Below are 22824 nucleotides of genomic sequence, written 5' to 3'. Positions count from 1 at the left end.
ATGCCCACAAATGAGTGATGATGGTACGTGGGTCCCATTACACTGTCCTTTGCTTTCGTGTCTGTCTGAACATTTCTATAAAAATACTTTGTTTTAATGCAGTAGAGGAACTTACCACTTAAAAGAATATGTGGCAACAAATTGTTGCATAAAACAAAGGCAACTTTGGGAATGTAAAAGATAATTCTCACTCATTAAATTCCTATAGATTATACAGTTTCTATGCCTCCCTTGTAATTAGGCTGGTAAAGGATCTGCCTGTAATGTGGGAGACCTGGGTTCGACCTCTGGGTTGGGAAGATCCTCTGGAGAAAGGAAAGGCTACCCACTCCAGTATTCTGGCCTGGAGAATTCCATGGACTGTATGTCCATGGGGTCGCAAAGAGTCGGACACGACTGAGCGACTTTCACTCACTCACTATGGTTTCTATAGACTACATAGACTACATTTCTACAGAACTGGGTTAACAAAAACAAATATTTTGGATAATTTTTTTTTAGAAACAGGTTTCCGAGCACACTTGGCAGAGCCACTGGGTCAGCTTTCCAGGAGTGATCAAATGACCTGCTGGCTACCCTGCCCTCTGGGAAGCTCACCTGTGATGCCAGAGAGGCAGGTGTTTTGGGCGGGCGGTGCCGTCTTGTTACAGGAGTGGGTAGCAATGCTGATGTCGTACAAGGTAGAAAAATTCAAATGCGTGACTTCCGTCATGAACTCAGAGCCGTTGTTCAAAGAGCAGCCCTCCAAGGTCGTTTTATTTTTCCAGTATCCATGGCTGACCTCCAGCTCAAAGCCTGTGCTGGTGCCTAAAGGGCAGGCCCACCTAAGGACCAAGGTGGCCTTCTTGGGGACTGCTTCACAGTCGAAGGAGGCCACCGACTCAGGGTCTGCAAGGCAAGCACAGCACAGCATGAGATTCTTGGACGCTTGCCTTTGCAAACACTTAAACTTGGGATGCCTGGCCCATTGGTGATGAGGAGACAGCAGTGGGGAATGTCAGAAGAGGCAGAGGCTGACCTTGAATCAGGCCTTACTGAACTTTGTGACCTTGGGTCAGCCCCAGCTGCAGGAAGACCCGAGGATTAAATGAAACGGTGGCCGTCGGGCTCCAGGCTGGAAGAGCACAAGGGCCCGTGAGACATAGCTACTTTATGCGGGGAGTGGTAGCAATTTCTCCACCTGTGTCCCCTCTTCTGGGCACCCTCTTGACCATCGTTCTGGAACAGGCAGGGTTAATACTGTCCCACTTTGCAGCTGAATCAACTGAGACTTAGATTAAGTAATTTGCTCAAATGACATGGCTGGCCAGTGGCAAAGCCAAAACTGGATCTTGGGTTTTCTAAATCCAAGTCCAGGGTGTTTTCTACATACACAAGAGGCTGAATAACCAATGGTAAATGGTACCAATTTCTTCATCTTTAATATGGGGTGTTATTTGTCTCTACCCATTTGAAGGGCCAGTAGGATATTATTAGGGCTTCCCTGGTAGCTCCGCTGCCGGGGACCAGCCCCAGCTGATCCAGGGTATTCGAAGGAGAGACGGCATAGGCGAGGATCAGGATACAATAGCTTCAATTAGATATTAATTAAAGATATAAAGAGTAATAGAATAAGGATAGCTCAGTAGGAAAATTCAGTGGAGAAAAGAGGCTGAGTAGCTTGGTTTACGCGGGAGACCAATAAAACTTCAAGACAAGAAGTTTGCACCACTTACGTAGGAAGGCAGGCGTCCTTCTGTTCTCCCGAAGGAGAGGAAACACTGAGGCCTCCCCGGTCGGATCTTAGAAGCCCAGGCATAATTAGTAAGCATGGTGGGTTCCATGCTCCAGATGGAGACTCAACCAGAGTGAGAGAGAGAGCGACATGGGGAGACCAGTATTTCGAGAAACTGATCCCAATTCTTTATTTTCCAGAGTCTGTTTTTATACACTAAGATGTTACACAAAAGTCACGTGGGGACAGCAGTCCTGACTTTTATTAAAGTCAGGTGCTTCACACAAATGTATACAGAGGTCTTAGGGGTGTTACATCATCTTCTGGCCAGGGGGGCCTGCTGACAATTTACGACCCTCTCCTTGTGACAGCGGTCAGTCAATCAGGACACTTATTTCTCCAGGGCTGATTATTCTCAAAACAGACGCCACCCAAATAAAGTTACATTCCTACAGGGTGAGGGTGTAGTGGGTTTTAGTTAAGGAAAGAATTTACTTAGCCTAAGGTCTAACATGATTAATATCAAAGGTTAATTCTATATATTCATTAATGTGTGTAAGGGCAGGGGATGTGGAGACTTAGCAACAAACATTGGCTCAACAAATGAAAAACCCTTCACCAACACAATTTCTAATCAGCCTATTATACTTATACTAATAGTTTTCTAACTTCTCTAAAGAACCTGTTTTTAGAGGGTTTAAAGCATCTTGTGCCTCTCACGGTTGGGAGGCTGTGAGCAATCACATGTGGCTGGACGAGCCTGTCAGGCAGGCTAGAGAACCTTCAGAGGAGTTTGTAGGTTAAAACACTCTTATCACGCCCAGGAATTATTATAAACTGGAGCTCTAAGTTAACTCCTTCTCCAAAAGAGGTGGTGGGGGACAGCCCCCCGTAAAGTCAGAGGTGTAGGTGAGCACAAAGTAGTAAAGTAGGCAGGCTCTGGTTATGGGGGTAGATGCTCGAGGAGTTCCAGGGGGACTCCTGAGGCTCGATCCCGCCTTTGCGTATGTCGAGCCTCCTTCCTCATGACCTTTGTCACGGGCGGAGTACCACACTCCGCGGTAAAGAATCTGCCTGCAATGCAGGAGACCCAGGTTCAGTCCCAGGGCCAGGAAGCTCCCCTGGAGGACATGGCCACCCGCTCCAGTACTCTTGCCAAGAGAATCCCATGGACAGAGAAGCCTGGAGGGCTGCAGTCCATGGGGTCTCACAGACTCAGACACGCCCAAGTCAGCTAAGCAGCAGCAGCAGGATTTTATTAAGTGTCCACAAAAAGCTGACATAAATGGAAAACTCTTTCAGATCCCAGGGGTGCCTCCAAAAATAAATAAATGGAAAACTCTGTGTTAATGTACTGGGGGCGGGGATATTATCATGACTTGAACACTGTGGTGTTTTAAAGCAGAAAAAGTTTTAAAGAGGCACCCACGCACAGCGCCCACATTCTCCACCTGAGGCCTGGAAGGACAACCTGCCCGATACGATCCCCCTCCCACAGTCCTGTCCATCCACCCCCCACTCATAAATGCTCACAGATATCTTTCTCTTGCTACAGGGAGCCATGACTGCAGCTAAGATAAATATTAGCAATGGAAGCCACCCGCACGCCAAAGATCAGAGTCTAGACCGGGTGAACAGAGTTTGAGTTAACACAGGGGGCTCAGAGCTGCCAGGATCTCTTTTGCCACTCCACGTGAAAGGTCAGAGGTCATCGAGGTCCCAGCCCCTACACTACCAGGGAGGCTGATCTGCTGAGATCCCTGCCCGACTTCCAGATCAGCCTGAACACACCTGAAGGGCTTAGTCTAAGGAAGAAAGGAAGCAAGTGCAAAGGCGGTAGGGGACAAGGTGGCCCACAGGTCCAGAGGGATAAAGCCCCGCCATCAGAACTGTGAGCAGAAGGACTCACAGCCGTTCACCAAACATCCCCCCACTCACTCTCTGAAAGCTCCTTCAGTTAAACACAGGGTTCTTCTCTTTAAACGCTCACACTTTTTGCATTGAGAGATAAGGATCAAGAAAAGTGAAAATGCTGAGCATCCCTTTTAACTATATCCTTTCTGTCTTCTTCAGGGTAAAAGCCAAACTATGAGCTGCAAGGCCTGACGTCAGCCGTGCCCTGGCCCCTCACCCCATTGGCCTCACCTCCTCCACCTCCCCCTCTTGCTGCCCTCTGCCATCCTGACCTCCTGCTCTTCCTCCAACACAGCAGGCACACTCCAGGCCCAGGACCTCCACACTGGGGCTGCCCGTCTCTCCTGTCCACACGACTGGCTTCACTTCCTGCAAGTCTTTGCTCAAAAGTCACCTTTTCGACAAAGCCTTCCCCAAGATAAACATCTCATTTCTCCTATCCTTTTTACTTATCTTTCCTCAGCAGTAATCATCACCTAATAACCTGTGTTTCTGGCTTATTGGGTCTTCCGCCACCAGAACAGAAGTTTCAGAAAGGCAGGGACTCATCTGTGACCTTAGACGGTACCTGACGCACAGTAAATGCTCAGAATGTATCTGCTGAATGAACAAACAACAAGGGCAGCAAGACAGCGCTAATGAGCTACTAGGATGCTCACACACCACACAGACGCTAACCAACTCGAGGGGCTTCCCTGGTGGGCCACTGCAGCGGGGCGAAGGTTCTATCCCTGGTTGGAAAACTAAGATGCCATGGTGATCGGGAAAAAAAACTAATCAACTGGAGTTTATTGCAAGGACCTACATGCAAGGTCAGCATGACACCAGATGGAATCCAAGAGTCCCCTGAGACTACCCACCTGTACAGAATGACTGCCTGCTGGGCCCAAGTGACTTGACATCCCCCATCCGCGTGAAGATCTCTACGGTGTAGGAGGAACCAGGTATTAAGTTGGTGACCGTAGCATGGGTAACGCCGACGTCTGTGACTATTGGCGGGAAGTTGCTGGAACTTCCGTCCTGCCTAATAAGAAGGCAGTAGGTGTAGTTTGAAGAGGCTTCGTCAACATTCTGCCAATTTAAGGTTGCTGCTGTGGTATTGGTCATTATCTCAATGCTGGACACCTTGCTGGGCCCTTAAGTTTTAGGGGAAAAAAAAAAAGGATGGATTAACTTGAGCCATTTTACTGACTGCATCTAAAAATAGCCTGGACTTTTTTTTTCTTTTTTTTTTCATTAAATTTAAAATAAAAATAGCCTGGCTCCTTTGGGTAAAGAATAAATAAAGCTAATACTTGCTGGGATCAAAAAAGAGGAGGCTTCCCCAAAAAGACATTTAGAAAATAATTATACAGATTAAATCTCAAAAGAATTGAAACTTTTCAGACTTCTTTTAATACTTTATCTGAAATCTATTTTTAAGATGTAATTTCCTACTTGTTTTTGAAATATGATTAATGAAACAAAAATATACAAAAAAGACATTATAAACTTCCATCTCTACCATATATTTAGGTCAAATATTAGCAAAGCATGTCCCTTACTGGTGCATGCAAAACTGCTTCCTTTGGGCAGCATCTTCCATGCCAACATGACCGGGTGACCCCTCCTCCAGTCTGTATTCCCAAGGAATGAATGGTGATGCTTCCCATGCTCATGGGATGCCTCTCTGCTTCGGAAGACAATTCCAAGTTCACATGGCTCAGCACCAGTGCCGCCAGGGCAGGGCAGAACGTTGGCTGAGCCCAACGTCTTCAGCTTCCTCGGTTTCACATTCTACCTGGAGCCCAGAAACACAAGGGCCTCTTGCCTCATCACTGAACCCATGCTCATTTCCCCTCCTCCGGCTGAAAGGCTGGGAAAATGCTTCCTTAGGAGGGTGTCCTGAAACACTTACGTGTGTACTGTAGGGTGGAGTTGGCCAGCCCCTGGACAAAGTCCATCTGGGGGGTGACTGTGATCTTGTATAAGGTGCCCGGGGTCAGGTCGTGGAAAGCGATCCCCGTGTGAGAACTGTTCTTCCGATCAGAGCTGTGTTCAGACTGTATTTCTACACTGTAGATGTATTCGGAAGCGTTGTCTGTGTTCTGCCACGCCAGCTGCATGTCGGTGGTGGTGACGTTAATGACGCGGATGTCAAACACTGCGCTGCAGTCTGGGCAGAGGAAAGGAAGAAAAAAGGAAGTCTGTCAATGACCATCGCAATGTCCAGCTTTATTCTAAAGCACCTGCCCAGAGAACTTGCTCTTCTGTCATCAAATGAGTTCACTAAGGGCAAACTCTAACACTTAGGTGAGAAACAGTTTCTTTCAAGAATCTTGGCTCTTCTGCAACACCGATGAATTTACCAGCCTGTCCTATCTGTTCTCTGGCCTTTTGCTTCTGTCATAGAGACATCCCCTTGGTCTGGGGTTGGTTGGGAGGGGGTCTTCTAGAGTGGAAACCATGCTCAGGTTTTCTTGATCTGAGCGCTAGTGACCAGATGGGTTCAGTTTGTAAAGATGCATCAAATTACGCACTTAGGGTGCGTGTGAGTTTCAACGTATGTATTATATCTCAGCAAAGTTTTTTAAAAACCAGTCCCTCAGAAGAAAACATCTTTCTATAACACAGGCAGGCATACTGAAGAGAAAGACAGAAATGGAGAGTTGACACTGAAATGGGCACTTGAGGCTGGAGTGCGGAAGGGGAAAAAGCACACGGAGCCGCATCCTCACATCGAGGAGTCAGAAGCGAAACTACCCACAGGGCTCTGGGTTCTGCACTCACCATCTCACCTCTACACACTGAACCAGCTGCAATATAACTGCACAGAATCTCTTTCTTTTAAGATTTTTTTTAACAAGGACCATCTTTAAAGTCTTTATTGAATTTTGTGGTAGTAAAATAAACAGAATGCAATAGTTATCGTCTGAACCATTTGTAAGTGTTAAGTATGTTCACAGTGGGGTATCACCATCATCACTGGCTAAACACAAAGCGTTTCATGATGCCCAACACAAACTCTGTTCCCTTGAAGTAAGAACTTCTCATTCCTCCCTTCTCCCCACTATCTTCTGTCTCTACGAATGTGCCAATTCTAGGCACCTCACATAAGTGGATGTACATGGCAGTTGTTCTTCTATGGTGGGCTTTTTTCACCTAGCATAATGCTTTCAAGGTTTATTCACACTGTAGCATGCCTTGGTACATCATTCCTTGTGTGGCTAAATAATATTCTAGTGTGGGGCTTCCCTAGTGGCTCAATGGTAAAGAATCCACCTGCCATGCAGGAGACGCAGGTTCAATCTCTAGGACAGGAAGATACCCTGCAGGAGGAAAGGGCAACCCGCTCTCGGATTCTTGCCTGCAGAATCCCATGGACAGAGGAGGCTGGTGGACTACAGTCCATGGGGTCACAAAAGAGTCGGGCATGACTTAGCAACTAAATAACAACAACTATTCTATTATATGGAGAAGGCAATGGCACCCCACTCCAGTACTCTTGCCTGGAAAATCCCATGGACGGAGGAGCCTGGTGGGCTGCAGTCCATGGGGTCGCTAAGAGTCGGACATGACTGAGCGACTTCACTTTAACTTTTCACTTTCATGCATCAGAGAAGGAGATGGTAACCCACTCCAGTGTTCTTGTCTGGAGAATCCCAGGGACGGGGGAGCCTGGTGGGATGCCGTCTATGGGGTCGCACAGAGTCGGACACGACTGAAGCGACTTAGCAGCAGCAGCAGCATTCTATTGTATGGATATACCACATTTCACCTGCTGATGGACACTTGGCTGCCTCCACCTTCTAGCTATTGTGAATCATGCTACTGTGAATGTTGGTGTAGAGAAATATGTTCAAGTCCCTGATTTCAATTCTTTTAGAAATATGTATACATGTAAGAGTGGAATTGCTGGGTCATCCAGTACTTGCTTCCCTTTTTCAAAATCACCTTTAATGCTGTTACATTGATTCTCCCCCAATAACAGCAAACATTGGTCAATAATAGAATTGGTGATGTCCTAAGAGCCTAGTGCCTTATTATAACTCTTCTTGATTTCCATTCATTGGGACAATTATAGGCAATAGTACAAGAGATGCCTTCTCCTTATGAATAGTCCTAAATTACTTCTGCAGTTGCTCCATATCGCAGTGCAGTCCACACTGTGGTTAAGACCTCAGTCTCCAAAGGCAGACAGAGGCCAGTTCACTCCCTTGTCACCCTGGGTCAGTTACTTAAGTTCACAGAGTCCCCGTTTCCTACTCTATAAAATAGAGATGATAATAGTACCTACCTCATAGAGTTGTGTTCAAAATGTTTAAATACAAAGGCTGAGAGCCCAGCGCTTTGTAGACCCCCACTACATAATGTTATTATTGCAGTAAATCCTGGGAATTGGCAAGTCACACAACATCAAAGGGACCCAAATTGTGATCCCCTTACCATTAGCTACATTCTCAAAAAGAGAGAAAAAATATATATGTTGATACTATAACCTGATCTCAAAAGTCTAACCTGAAAATCAGACTTGAAAAGGAACTATGCACTTCATCTGAGGGATACATTTTAGCAGTTCCCTTATTGTGGAGGCAGATCTTCCAAATAACCATCAATGCTTAACCTAACCAACAAAGTTGAGAAAACCCACACAAGGAGAATCTCAAAAACCCAACTGACTTCACACATGGCTCAAGGAATCAGTCCCATTTATTTACTCTTTCCTTCTGTAGAAAGGATTTCAAGTCCCGTGCAATCAAAGATCAAGGATACTGGATGTTCTCCAAGCTTTCCCAAAAAATTTCATTTCAAATTTCAAAGGTAACAATAACGAACAATGGATTGTTTTCATGAAATACTTTTATCAACATCAATCAGCCTCATAGAACTAACAAGACCATTGCATCACAATATTGTTCATGAAAGACTGTCAATGATCTACCTGTCCAACAACAGGCAAATGGTCAAGCAATTTATAATACATCCAGACCAGCAGTATAGACTCCTTTACCTTCTGAAAATTATTGAGGCTCTCAGAGAATTTTTATTTATTTAGGTTATATTTATGTATGCTGTAACAGAACATTTTTAATGAGGAAATGCTTAAAATGTAAGAATACAAATCATACATTCCATGAGCCAACAGAAGAATGATGCCATCCCATGTCACACTGCATCTGGAAAACTCCACTGTACACTTATCATGAGAGAATGAGAGTGAAAAAGCCAAATAGTATTCTAGTAGTATTATGATAATACTAATACGTCACAGACCCCCTTCAAAGAGTCTAGGGGACCGCCCCAGAGATCCCCGGACCACACTTGGAGAACCACTGATCTAACCACTCCAGTATTCTTGCCTGGAAAATCCCAGGGATGGGGGAGCCTTGTGGGCTGCCGTCTATGGGGTCGCACAGAGTCGGACACGACTGAAGCGACTTAGTAGTAGTAGTAGTAATAGTAGTAGATCTAACCAAGGGTCAGCAAACTTTTTCTATATGGACCACAGAACAAATATCCTAGGCTTTGCAGGCCATGTATTCTCTGTTGAAACTATTTGTTTCTAGCACGAAAGAAGTCATAGACTTTATATAAAGAAATGAGCATGGCTAGGCTTGAATAAAGCTTTACTTATAAAAAAAAAAACAGGCAGTGAGCCAGATTTGACCCATGGACCTTTATTGTCTGCTGACTCCTGATTCAGACAACGGAATGCCAGGCAGATATTAAAATTAATCTGCAGGGATATTTATGCTGATAGGGAAGAAGAATCATAATAAACTTGAATAGAACAAAAAGCAGATTTAAAACCACATGTGTAGAGGATTTTAATACTTGTTAAAATATACATGCACACATACATACATACACCTTTATATAATCTTAAAATTCTAGAAGAGCAGTCTGCAACCTTTTTGGCACCACAGACTGGTTTCATGGAAGATATTTTTCCACACACAGGGTAGACGGGTGGTTTGGGGATGATTTTCATAAAGAGCACGCAACCTACACCCCCCGCATGCGCAGTTCACAGTAGGGCTCACACTCCTATGAGAATCTGATGCCATGGCCAATCTGACAGAAGGTGGAGTTCAGGCGGTAAATGCAAGCGATGGGGAGTGACTCCTTCACCCACCACTCACCTCCTGCTGTGCAGCCTGGTTCCTAACAAGCCACAGATCAGTACCAGTCTGTGGCCCAGGGGTTGGGGACCCCTGTTCTAAAACATCATGCATCAAAAGCTATTAGTGATTATCTCTGGCTGTTGGTCTACAGGTGATTTTTCTTTTTGCTTATCTGTATTTTAGATAATGAATATGCATTGCTGTCATTAACAATTTTTTAAAAGGTCTTTCTTAGATAATTAAAAGAAAAGCAATATTTGGAAATTTTGACAGGTAAGGTTTATACTGATTTCCCTTAAGAAACATAACTAATTCACAGAAAATACAGCCTATTTGCTTACCAGTTGTAGTGGAAACTGTTTGGGAATCCCCTTTAGTCCCATTTGGTCCTTGTGGATATATATCAAAACGATACATGGTTCCAGGGTATAAGCCACCAAAGACAATACTTTGTTCGGTGGTGGTGATGATTCGAGGTTCTCCAGCTTCATGAGGTGTGATATGTATCTCAAAGGAATGAGTGTCATTGCTGTTCCATGCTAAGCCAACTTCCCTTGTGCTGACACTTGTCACTCTAAAGTCAGAAACTGGACTGGGGGCTGTGTGAAGAAAGCAAATGACTAGATTAAGAATCTATTTCTCCAGAAGACAAGGGTGACTGAATCTCACAAAATATTTACACAGAGATTAAATGCACACTTGGTACACCTACAACACAAGCCCCTTAGGAACTCATGTTTCTAACCATCAAGAGAACAATTGGCCACAGGAGTTCAGACACCGGTTAAGTTGTACAAAGTCATTCAAAGGAAATGAGAAAAGGGGTGAGTGAATTCCCGAGGGTTCGGGGCTCAGACTCTGGAGTGGGACCTTGGCCACTGACAGCAGTCTTATCTTGCATACAACACTTAGCCACCCAGAGTCTTTTTTTAACGATGTACAGCAGAAGGTGCTGTTGACCCCCAAAATTCATCCCCCTCCATTTTCTTTAAACATACACTCCCAGATTTTTAGCAATGTACATGACTCTTGGAGATTTAAAAAACTACATTTCCCAGCCTCCCTTGCAACTAGTCATGTGATTACTAAGTTCTGGCCAATGGGATGTGAGTATAAGAACAATATGGCTCCTAAGAAACAACCTTAAAGGGGGAAGCAGTATTTTCTCCTCCTTGTAGCTGAACTGTGGGTGTCATCCCTGGACTCAGGCTACCTGGCTCTAGAACCAACAATGTGGCAGTGGCTGCAGCCTCCTGATGCCCAGCAAGCAACTCCATACATTCCAAGAGCCAACAACTACAGCCGGGTACTGACTGTGACACTGCTGGGGCCATCCAGGGTGGGGAGTTCTGCACCCTTAGACTGGGAGTCATTTCTGGGTCCCAGCCTAGACCCTGCACCTCACATGTTATGAGCTGAATTATGTCCCCTCAAAATTCTTATATTGAAGTCCCAACCCACAGTACCTCAGAATCTGACTATACTTGGAGACAGGGTTTTTAAAGAAGTGTTTAAGGTAAAAGGAGGCCATTAAGGTAGGTCCTAAATTACAACAATTAGTATCCTTATAAGAAGAAATTGGAAGGAACTATATTCAATATCCTGTGATAAGCCATAATGGAAAAGAATGTAAAAAAAGAATATAAACATGTTTAACTGAATCACTTTGCTATACAGCAGAAATACAACATGGTAAATCAACAGTATTTCAATAAAATAAAATAAAGAGGTGACTGGGACACAGGCATGCACAGACCAAAGGACAGTCATGTGAAGACACGGGGAGAAGCTGGCCATCACAAAACCAAGAAGGCAGATCTCAGAAGAAACCAACCCTGAACCACTTGATCTCAGACTATTTGCCTCCAGACTGTGAGAGAGCAGATTTCTGCTGTTAAAGCCTCCCAATCTGCGGTGCTTGTTACGGCAGCCCTAGCAAATTAACACATCAGCCCTTCCAATGATTCTATAAACTCTCAGTTCCCAAGATTAGATCCTTCTCAGCTTCAAATAGCTCATAGTCTCTCAGCCATAAAAAGGAATGAATCTGAGTCCGTTGTAGTGAGGTGAGTGAACCTAGAGCCTGTCATAGAGGCTGAAGTGAAGTCAGAAAAGCAAGTGTCGTACATTAACACATGTATATGGAATCTGGAAAAACGGTACTGATGACCCTAGTAGAAAACGGACTTGTGCACACAGCGGGGGAAGGTGAGGGTGGGACAGATTGAGAAAGTAGCGCTGACATATATATACTATCGTGTGTGAAATAGTTAGTTAGTGGGGAACCGTCATATAACACAAGGAGCCCAGCCAGCCTGGCACCCGGGAATGGCCTAGAAGGGTGGGATGAGGGGAGGAGAGGGAGACTCAAGAGGCAAGGGATATACATATAACTACGACTAACTTTTGTCATTGTACAGCAGAAACCAACACAACACTGAAAAGCAATTTTCCACAAGTTAAAATAAAAAACAAAAACACTGCAGTGAGCTCACGGTTCCTGTTTCTTGCTCTGAGCCGCAGCTAAGACTCTACCATCCCATCCATAGTCCTGGGCTTAGTACTGGGCTGCTTTTACAGTGAGAGAGAAACAAACTCCTGTCTTGGATACTTGGGGCATTTGTTACTCACAGTGAACCTAATCTTAACAGAGAGATTAATTTTTTTTTTTTTTTAAGTAGAAGGTGAAGAAAAGGAAGCAGATTTCATTTACTCCACAGACCCAGTCAGAAGACATCTGTAAGAATGCCTAAGGCGCCTTGCAGGAAGCATCAGACACTCGAATAAAGCATTCTCATGAGATGAGCCCTGGGTCCAGAGCCAGGCGCCCCTGGATTCAAGTCCCTGCCCTGCCGCTTGCCAGCTCTCTGGTTTTAGGCAAATTCCTCAGCCGTGTTGGGCTGTAGGTTTTTCACCTGTAAAACAGGGGTCCTGTTTGGGGAAGAATGGATACATATATAGGTATGGCTGAGTCCCTTCGCTGCTCACCTGAAACAGTCAGAGCATTGTTAATCAGCTATACCCCAATACAAAATAAAAAGGTAAAAAATAAAATTAAATAAACAAAAACAGGGATCCTAACAGCTACCATGAAGACCCCTGCGATACATGCAAAGCTCCTGGCACAGAGTGACACCAATATCATTATGTAATATTAATACACTATATTATTACATTACTGGTAGACCATTATTGTTTTAATTATTGGACCTTCTTTGGAACAGAAAGGTTTTTATTTGCTGCCAAACACCTTATCTTTAAGAGAGACTCAAATGAGAAGGAAAAAAAAAAAAAGAGAGATAGCTGCATCCTGCTTCATATTTTGTCAACATTCAAAGGACAAAGGCATGTGAATATCCGGGTTCTTTTCATCTCCACATACCAATTTGCTCCCTGTCTCCACCTTGCTAGGGTGGTTGTCACCAGCTCAGGCTGGAGCTGAGAGAGCCCAGCTGTCTGATCCCACCTCAGACACTTACAAGATGTGATACCTGCCCACAGCATCTCTCTCAGCCTGGAATTCCTCATCCATAAAATGAGGTCAATGCCAACCATGTCACAGATGTGTGAACATTAAAGGAGACGGTACAAGGAAAACATGTCACACGAGGCTGGACGTGTGGGCAGGTCAGTCAATGGTCACCATTACAGGACTGAAAATCTTGAAGGTGGTAAGAGTCCCTGTGGACCCACATGCTGAACTGTGCGTTCCTCGAAAAAGGAACAGGGTTTGTCTCGTATCTGGGCCGGGCACACGGCCGGCAGGAAGAAAGGTTAGCAAAGCCACGAGCGGACTCACGGGTGTAAACTTGGATGAAGCCCGGCGTGCCCTCGGAACCATCCTCAAGGACAGGATACACCGTGATGTTGTACAAGGTGCCTGAGCTCAGTTCAGTGATGACGGCATGAGTCTCATTGACTATGAGATTGAAGGAATCTGTCTCATCCACAACTTGTATCTTGTAGGTATAGACTGAAGATGACTCATTATCATTGATCTTCCAGGTCATGGTCAAGCTGGTGGCACTGATGTTCACAAATTTGATGTCAAAAACCTGACTGGAATCTGTGAAGACACAAGAGGAGTTCACCACCACCAGACAGGGAGAGAGATGCTGTCATCAAGGCATCTCATCCAAGAAACACTCAGCAATTCTTCTTCCTGTTCTACACCATTTAACACAGCAGACCCAAGTGTAGACAGGGTCCCAGCAAAAGTCAGACAGCATCTTCAGTGAAGAAACAGCCTGGCTAATTGCAACTGCATAGTTTACCCTTCATTCTCCCTGCTAAGTTGACTAATCCTAGGGATGCCAATACATGTCTCAAACCACAACATGGACTCTACACATGCCCGTCTAAGTGCTGGGTGACCCCAAAAGGTCTCAGGCATCTATCCATCCAAGAATTAACACTATCTACACAATTAAGTAAAGATCACAGACTTTTGCACGAGGCAGGTCTGGGTTCCCAGGTGAGCTCTACTGAAGAGCCTGGTAGATCTTAGGAAAATCACTGAGCTCAGTTTCCTCATCTATAAAAAAAAAAAAAATCAAGATAACAACCGTAACTCCAGGAAAGGAAACACGAGAGCGCTGGTCATTCATCACTTGTCCACCCCACCCTCCCAGTCCACCCTCTGTCCTCTCCCGCCTGCGCTGTGTCCCCACAATGCTGACCCCAGCACCCTGCATCACTGGGGCACTCTGCTGGGTGACAGGTTCCACCAGTGAGTGAAACACAGGCTCCTGTGGGGCTGGAGGAGAAAGCAACTGGAGCCTTCTCCTCACCACCTCCCGTTCTGGGTCGCCAGGTCCAGCGCCAGTTTTCTGGCTGCTACTCGGTGTTCCGACCTTGGTCCTCCAGCCTCCACTCTCCTCCCCCTGTTCTATGGATCTATGACATCCTTCCAGAATAGATATATTTGGAGGAGAGGGGGTGTTTGTTTGCTTGTTTTAGTTTTTATTGGAATATATTTGACCTATAAGGTGTTAGTTTCTGCTGTGCAGCAGAGAGACTGCCATGCAAAATAGATATCTTTTTGGATAAGATAACCCAAATTGGTCTGTATTGCCTGCAAGCAAGCCCCCGAAGGCTACAAGGCTACAGCATTCGTTTCTGAACTCACTGAGCATGGCTGTGTGCTTTTGCGTGTATTTTCCCTCGATTCCCCTTCTGTTCTGAAATTTCCTGAGCGTAGGAACCATGCATTTCTTTACACCCTCATTAGCACTGATCCAAAAAGTCTCCAAAACTGTTCAATTTACAGAGTAAGAACGCTGACAGATTCTAGGTAAAAAGCAGCAGCGTGCATGTCAGCAAGGGACACAGGAAGGTCAGTATGCCTTTCAAGTTTAGGTCAAAAAAGAAGACTCATTGTCTCTTCTCAGGGGGAAAATACTTAACCAACGTGGACAAAATGAATATCAACTTTCAAGAGAAAAACCTTACACCAGTGTGCCTCCCTGGCCAGTATGCAGAGCTATAAAAGAAAGGGCAAGGGAGCCCCTCGCATCCGCACACAGTAGCTGCTGAATATGCTGTGATGGGGTCAAGGAAAGAAGAGCCTTGGCCACAGAGCTCAGAAGAAACTCACTGGACCTGCTCTGTCCAAAATCTCTTCCAGAAAATTCCCTCCAACCACAAGCTGACTTATGAAGCAAGAGATAACTCAGGACCAGAATCACAGGAGACAAACTTTGCGCTAGGAAACTCTGGCTGAAGCCATTTTACAAAATTCCACATACTTGTTTTGAACTCTGTAGCCTGGGGCTGTCCTTCGGCACCTTTATCAGCCTGGGGATAGACCGTGGCCTTGTACTGTGTGCCAGGCTTTAACCTGAGAAGCAAGACTTCCATGGTGTGCGGGGCCAGGGAAGCGTCAGACGACGGGCCGGCACGTTCCAGTCGGTATTTGGACCCAGGGGCCGCGGGACCCCCAGGCAAGCTGTCTGTGTTGCCGGCATCTGTTTGAAACACAAAAGGCAAAGACATGACCTGAGACTGAAGTGCATTCCTGTCTGCTTTCAGCGCCGCTGCCCTCTCCACCGAAGGATGCCACATCAGACAGTGCCCACAGCTGGGATTCTACGAACACCTGTTCCCTTTCTCACCCAGAAAGAGATCCATGCTCCTGAAAGGAGCCTGATATTGTTAAGCAATGGTTTAGGGGTGTGTGTGTGCGTGTGTGTATTGACTGATTCATTCATTGTGTGACACACGTGGGATCTTAGTTTAACAATCAGGAACTGAACTCACGCTGCCCAGTGTTGCCAGGTGGCTTCCTAACCACTGACCTGCCAGGGAAGTCCCAGGAGCCTCATCTTTGGCAGGTATTTTGCATTGTACTTTTAGCACAGGTGTGCTAAAGTCACAAAGTTGCATCTTTGTGACCCTATGGACTGTAGCCCGCCAGGCTCCTCTGTCTATGGGATTCTCCCAGCAAGAATACCAGAGTGGGTTGCCATTTCCTTCTCCAGGGGATCTTCCCAACCCAGGGATTGAACCCGGGTCTTCCCCTGCCTTGCAGGTAGACTCTACCATCTGAGCCACCAGGGAAGACCAGGTAGCACCACAGATATACGTGCTTTTCTCTCCAAAGCAGCTACTTGCATCAACCCCAACTTCTTCCAAGAACCCATCTTCTCCCACCCAACTCCAAACATGGATTTCCAGGGACAACCCCATGATTCGCACTGGGCTAAGCAGAGCCCCACTCAAGGCATTCTTTCCCTGGACCATACCCCTGCAGAGAGAGGGTGAAACAGGCAGAACTCCTGGACCAGGGTGAAGGTCGGTTAAAAGAAGCAGGAAGAGAGACCAGCGTCACCTCATCTCTTCCTTCAAGGCCTTATGGGTCAGAAGCCCACCGCTGTGACTCACCCAAGCCATTTTCTGTCGACAGGGGGCTTCCCTGGGTCTCATTTAATCCTAAAGGATACAGGGTGACCGTGTACTGACTCCCCGGCTTCAGGTCAAAAATATTGACCGTTAAGTTTGTAGTCAACTCCTGGCTTCCTTCAAGGAGCATCCGGCAGGTGTCCGTGATGTTATCAGTCTTCCAGGTAAGAGTCACGTGCGTCACACCCACGAAGGCAGCACGCAGATCCATTACTGGATGAGGTTCTATTTGAAAAGCACAGAGTGGGCACTGATGGAACGAGATGCCTGCAGTCCCCTTCATTATGAATGACTGGGGGCACCGATGATTCATTGGGGCCCACTACAGACACTTCCTTTATGTCAGAGTCCAGTGCAATTCTGTCGCTTCACAGTGGGGAGAAAACTTACCATCATGCAGGAAAAAGGAGAAAAGGATGAACCTTAAAGCCATAACTTTTTAGGATCAGAACTATTCTCCAAGACAGTCAACTTCTACAGTGATTTGCCACTCTTTAAATTGCCCTTTTAAACAGCAGCTTTTAATATTTGTTTTAGGTTATCAGGAAGAAGCATCCAAAATAGTGACCATCTGCTATATCTAAAAGTCTCAATTCCAGATAATACAAATATGTCATAGTACCGAGACATTTCAACTGAGACGCTCATCCCTGTATTCCAACCCCAAGGGGAATTTTCTGAAGACTTCCAATCTATACTATCCCTCTGCCATCCTTTCTGTCACTTTATTTGGCTGATTGTGACCAAAACCAAACCACTTTGGCCAAAATGACACCCATATCCTTCAGTCTTGAGATGAGAGTACGGAAATTCAGAACGGCAGGGTGACTTGCTCAAGAACACACAGCATACTTGGAGCATCGGGGAACTAGAACCCAGGGCTCTAGCTTTAAGCGTGGGGTCGCAAAGAGTCAAACATGACTTAGAAACTAGACAGTAACCACAGCAACAGCACTGCAGATGAAGCCACAACCCTGCTTGAGGAGGCTCAACTCAAAGACACTGGCACAGATGCCCATCAGGCCCCATCCAGCTCTAGGCCAGCTGATCCATTCTATGACTTTATTCTTCATGTCAAACCATATCTGAGGCCAAGATTTCTAAACTGGGTCATGCAGTTGTCTTTTTTAAAGAAACAGAATGTGAATAAACCAGCCAGCTCAGTGATCTGGATGGCCGCTATGGACACTGCTGTACCACAGTGCTCTGGAACCAGGCTCCTGGGTTCCCTCCACATGGTGCTCAATGACCCCAGGAGCGCAGAAGAAACTTAGCTTCTCAGCGTTACAGATTCCTCCTCTGTAGCCCTCAGGGTTACTGTGAGGGCACTCTGATGTATTAGGGGCAGCTAAGCAAATTGAAAAGACTCACTGGGAAAGACCCTGATGTTGGGAAAGATTGAAGGCAGGAGGAGAAGGGGGCGACAGAGAATGAGATGGTTGGATGGCATCACCGACTCGATGGACATGAGTTTGAGCAAGCTCTGGGCGTTGGTGATGGACAGGGAGGCCTGGCGTGCTGCAGTCCATGGGGTCGCAAAGAGTCGGACACGACTGAGCGACTGAACTGATCTGAAGCACATAGTACATGCTCAGTAAACAGCAGCTGATGAACACAGCCTTGGCCTCGGGTGCCTTAAGCTGCAGTGAGGAGCCTCAGCCCCTGAGCTGGGTGCTTCAGGTCACCTGGTCACCTCCCCGTTCCTATAGTCACCAATTCTGTGTCACCTTGTCCCATTACCAACTCTAAATTCTGCTTTCTTCTTCCTCCTCCGTTCCCTTCCATCTCCTCTGCCCTGTCCTTCTTTTCCTGTCTCTCTCACAATACGGTGAAGCTTTCCTGCAGGTTTTGTTTTCTCTAAAACTGTGCTCTGAGGACCTCCAGGAGTTTTTGAAGGTGCCTGTGACATTGCATCCCTGTAGCTCCTCTTTCTCCAGCTCTTTGCAGTTTCTGGGCACCTGGGCAACATTTTATTTACAGAAATAATTTCCTGGCTTGGAGAAAAGCCATGTTCAAAACCACTGGTCTAGCACTGGCTTGCTTTGTGTGCGGAAGCTGCTATGCCAGGTGGTCACTTCAAGCCCCGGGCTCGAGAGGTCAGCTTCCCGTGGCTCCCACCAGCCAATGACATCACCGCCCCTCCAGATCAGAAAACCAACACAGGACCTCTTTTTTTGAATTCTGTATTTTTCTGAGCTTAAAAAAAAGGCATCTCAACTCTTTTTTATGCTTTTGGTTCTTTTCAGCTTTAAAAAAAAAAAAAGCTGTTATTTGCAGTTATAACAGGTGGTTCAGGGTATTGATACCTAAGCTAAATAAAAATCTAAGCTTAATCCAATGTCACTGGGCTCTTATTGCATTTGAAGCATATACTCCTCTATAAAGTATCCAAATTTTCATGCCCAACAGAAGCTTCTGGGAATACAAACACAGCATCAACTTTCCTGGGGAGCTTAAAAGAAGCCTAGTAGTCACCAACAGCATCAAGACACATTTCTAACAGGGTCTCTGTTCACAAGTCTTAGCAGAAAAGTAACTATTCACCAATAATAATGAGAGATTTTTTAAAAACCAAACAGTTGGAAGCAGTTAAAATATCCCAAAACACACAGGACCTTAGTATTAAATGATCCTGCCACCTGAACTCCTGGGCGTGAAACCACACAGAATCTTCCCTCATCTTCCAGAGTCAACAAAAATCAATCTCTTTCCAACAGGCAACTTGAATGGGCAAGGCTCTAGGGTACAGGATGAGAAGGAAGTTCATGATCCGCCCTGGGAGCCACTCGTCTTACCTACTGTGGTATCTCCTGAAGTCCCATTGCCTCCTGGACCCGAGTCCATGCTGTTATCACCTGTCTGATTTGCAAAGCTCGTGTGCAGATTCTCATTCGTACTCTTTATGCCACCCATGGAATCAGAAGCAGTTGTGCTGTTTTTCCAAGTTGCGGTCACACTGGATGGACTGGTGGTAACCGCTTTCACTGGACTGGATTCTATTTTAATGTTGTTTCCAAAAAAAAGGACAGAAAAAATTATTTTTCAAGAAGAAATGTAAGAGTAAAGGCTGTTCTGTATGTCTACTTTCCAGAAGTGAGTTTTGCAACTATAAAATTTCATTTCTCTTTATTTGCCTCCTGGACTTCCCTCCAACAAAATACATTTAGATTTCCATGTATTTAGATAGATAGATATATACACATACATGCATACATGTGTGTATATAATACATACATGTGTGTGTATATAATACATGCATACATGTGTGTATATAATACATACATATGTGAAACAGAAGGCTACCAAATAAAGATAAAAACAAGCATGGACCTAGATAATCACACTGAATGAAGAAAGTCAGACAGAGGAAAAATACTGTATGACATCCCTTATGTGTGGAATCTACAAAACAGAAAGCGATCCACAGACCTGGAGGACACACTTATGGTTGGCAGGGAAAGGAATGGGGAAAAGGGATAGTTGAGGGGGTTAGGATGGACACATACACAGGATGTATTTAAAAGGAATAACCAATAAGGACCCACTGTGCAGCACAGGGAACTCTGCTCAATGTTAAGTGGTGGCTTGGATGGGAGGGGAGTTTGGGGGAGAACAGATACATGGCTGAGTCTCTTTGCTGTTCACCTGAAATTGTCACAACATTGTTTGTTAATCAAAGATATACCCCAATACAAAATAAAAAGGTTTTTTAAAAGATAAAAATAATAGAGTTTGGCCTTGCTGGCTACAACTTGAACATGGAGTTAAATCTGTACAGACCTGAGATGCTAAATGCGTCCATCCCTGATGTTCAGAAAACGCTGCGTATGGAGAGGAGTGTACACTACACGGTCCCCAGGACCCTGCCAAGGTGCCGTGCACACATCCTCCCACGTATGCTTCGTAACAATGTCATGAAGGAGGCTACGGCACCATTTTAAGAAGGAAAAAACTGTGTTAAGACCTAAACGTTGTGCGTGTGATAGCCTTTTTTCCAAACTCAGATCTTAGGAGGAAGCGCCACAGCTCTCTGGCATAAAGATGGCACAGAACAGAAGAGCATAAAGAAGAAAGGGTCAGCCTTGGAATCCAAGCTTGGAGGTAAGGACCTGTTCTGCCCCTTAGCTGTGTGACCTGGAAGTAACTCCTGAAAATATCTCAGTCTCGGTTTCCTCTGCTGACAGCTCAAGAATGTTATATTTAAACATAAAGGATTATCATTAAGACACCATGACATTGTAAACACCATCACTAAATTTGGACATTCAAAAGTCAGGGCTCAGAGTCCAATCCTGCCAGTCACTGGCATGAGATTTTACTCAGAGTAAAATTCACCGCTCTGAACGTTACTTCCTCCTCTGTCAAATTGCAGATGTATGGGATCTTAACACAATGGAAGCCATGCTGGTTACTAACAGGAATTAAAACTTCAAGATGGGTGTATCCTAATTACAGCAACAACTCGAAACAGAAGCGTAAGCACAAGCAGTAAGGCCTTTCTCAAGGACCCAGGGCTGGATCCGAGGAGAATAAAGGGGGTGCTGCATGGACGTGCCCTTCAAATGACAGCACGGGGGGCGTGCCCCATCGGGAGCCAGGGAGACGCAAACATCGACCCAGTGGAAGAAGAAGGGCAGGAGAGGAAACAAGAGAAAGGGACCAGGCACAGAAAAATCTAGTGGCCCTCACTTCAATAAACTGCAGGTTAGGAAGCCCCTCCAGACGTGAAGCTCCTCTTTATCACGTAACCACTCACAGCGTCAGAGCAGCATTTTTGCAGGTTATCACTGTGATGCCATTTGCAGTCAGTGATGATGATGGCGAGGAGGAGAATGATAAAACAGGGGGCACGGTTACAGCACGCAGGCAGCAAGAACAGCTGCAGTCCTATTCTGGGTGCTGGCCGGGTCACAAGGACCACGCCACGGTGCTGTGCACACATTTTCCCACATGTGCGTCATAACAACTTCACGAAGGAGGCGACGGCACCATTTTAAGAAGGCAAAGAACTGTGTTAAGACCTCAATTTTGATTCGCATAAGGATTCTGGGAAGATTTTAGAAAAGCAAGTTTTTTTTTTTTTCTTTTGGCCGTGCCACATGGCATGTGGAACCTTAGGTTCCCGGACCAGGGATCAAACTTGTGCCCTCTACAGTAGAAGTGTGGAGTCCTAACCACTGGACCGCCAGGGAATTCCTGAAAAGCAAGTCCTGAACTTTCAATAGTTCAGCAAAGTACATCTTAAAGTATCTTTTAAAAATATGTGTGTATATGTATGTATTTCTGGTGATAAAGATGAAGAATCTGAGATCTAAGAAGATCAATGAGGGACTTACCCAGTGGTCCAGTGGTCAAGACTCTGGGCTCCCATGGCAGGAGCCACAGGTTCGATTCCTGGCTGGAAGGGCCAGGGGCTTCCCTGGTGGTTTAGTGGTAAAGACTCCACCTGCTAATGCAGGAGACGCCGGTTCAATTCCTAGGTTCCCTTCAAGCCCAACCAACCTCAATAAATTACTTAGTATTTCTTTTAGGGACTTCCCTGGTGGCTCAGATGGTAAAAAGCGTCTGCCTACAATGCAGGAGACCCAGGTTCGATCGCTGGGTCCGGAAGATCCCCTGGAGAAGGAAATGGCAACCCACTCCAGTATTCTTGCCTGGAGAATCCCATGGACGGAGGAGCCTGGTGGGCTACAGTCCATGGGGTCGCAAAGAGTCGGACACAACTGAGCGACTTCACTTTCACTTTCTTGAGGAACTAAGATCCCACAGGCTGTATGGTGAGGGCAAAAACATAAATCAATAAACTAAGGAAAACTAGCCCTGGATCACATAGTGAGACAGTGACAGATCCAGGAAGCAAAGCTGGGACTCTGATTTTCAGTCTGGGCTCTTAACCACGACACCACTGGAGTGCTGCTCAGAGAGCAGACAGAAAGACAAGTGTTAAAACAGCTCCCAGGGGAGCCAGGCTACGAGGCCAAGAATAGGGAGCAAAGAGATATTAGTTGCATTCTCCTATTGAAGCCTAGATGAAGTGATCTTGAATATAGTGCACATATGAAGATATTGGCATTCTCCAAAACCCACAACCTACCCCAAAGGTCTTGCTCACGTGTTTGCACTTTTTGGCAGCAGGTACATTTTAGGAATCAGTGAACAAAAATGGACTGGAATGGACGAATTTAACTCAGA

At 45.6% G+C, this 22824-nt stretch overlaps 1 protein-coding gene across 1 annotated transcript in view; it reads right to left on the bottom strand.

Moving 5' to 3' along the window:
* The window catches only part of PTPRJ (protein tyrosine phosphatase receptor type J), a 178141-nt gene that overhangs the window by 29641 nt on the left and 125676 nt on the right, over positions 1-22824 (bottom strand). The window contains exons 4-11 of the mRNA XM_059875172.1: positions 19428-19628; positions 16615-16857; positions 15480-15698; positions 13532-13798; positions 10074-10331; positions 5526-5783; positions 4489-4764; positions 598-888 (exon numbers count right to left, since the gene is read on the bottom strand). Of these exons, the coding sequence (XP_059731155.1) occupies positions 598-888; positions 4489-4764; positions 5526-5783; positions 10074-10331; positions 13532-13798; positions 15480-15698; positions 16615-16857; positions 19428-19628 (2013 nt within the window). The remainder of the gene's footprint in view (positions 1-597; positions 889-4488; positions 4765-5525; positions 5784-10073; positions 10332-13531; positions 13799-15479; positions 15699-16614; positions 16858-19427; positions 19629-22824) is intronic.

The sequence above is a fragment of the Bos taurus genome, chromosome 15 (genome assembly GCF_002263795.3).
Source record: "Bos taurus isolate L1 Dominette 01449 registration number 42190680 breed Hereford chromosome 15, ARS-UCD2.0, whole genome shotgun sequence".
Taxonomy (NCBI): domain Eukaryota; kingdom Metazoa; phylum Chordata; class Mammalia; order Artiodactyla; family Bovidae; genus Bos; species Bos taurus.
The sequence above is the reverse complement of the archived record's forward strand: the minus strand, read 5'-3'. Positions and strand labels throughout refer to the sequence as shown.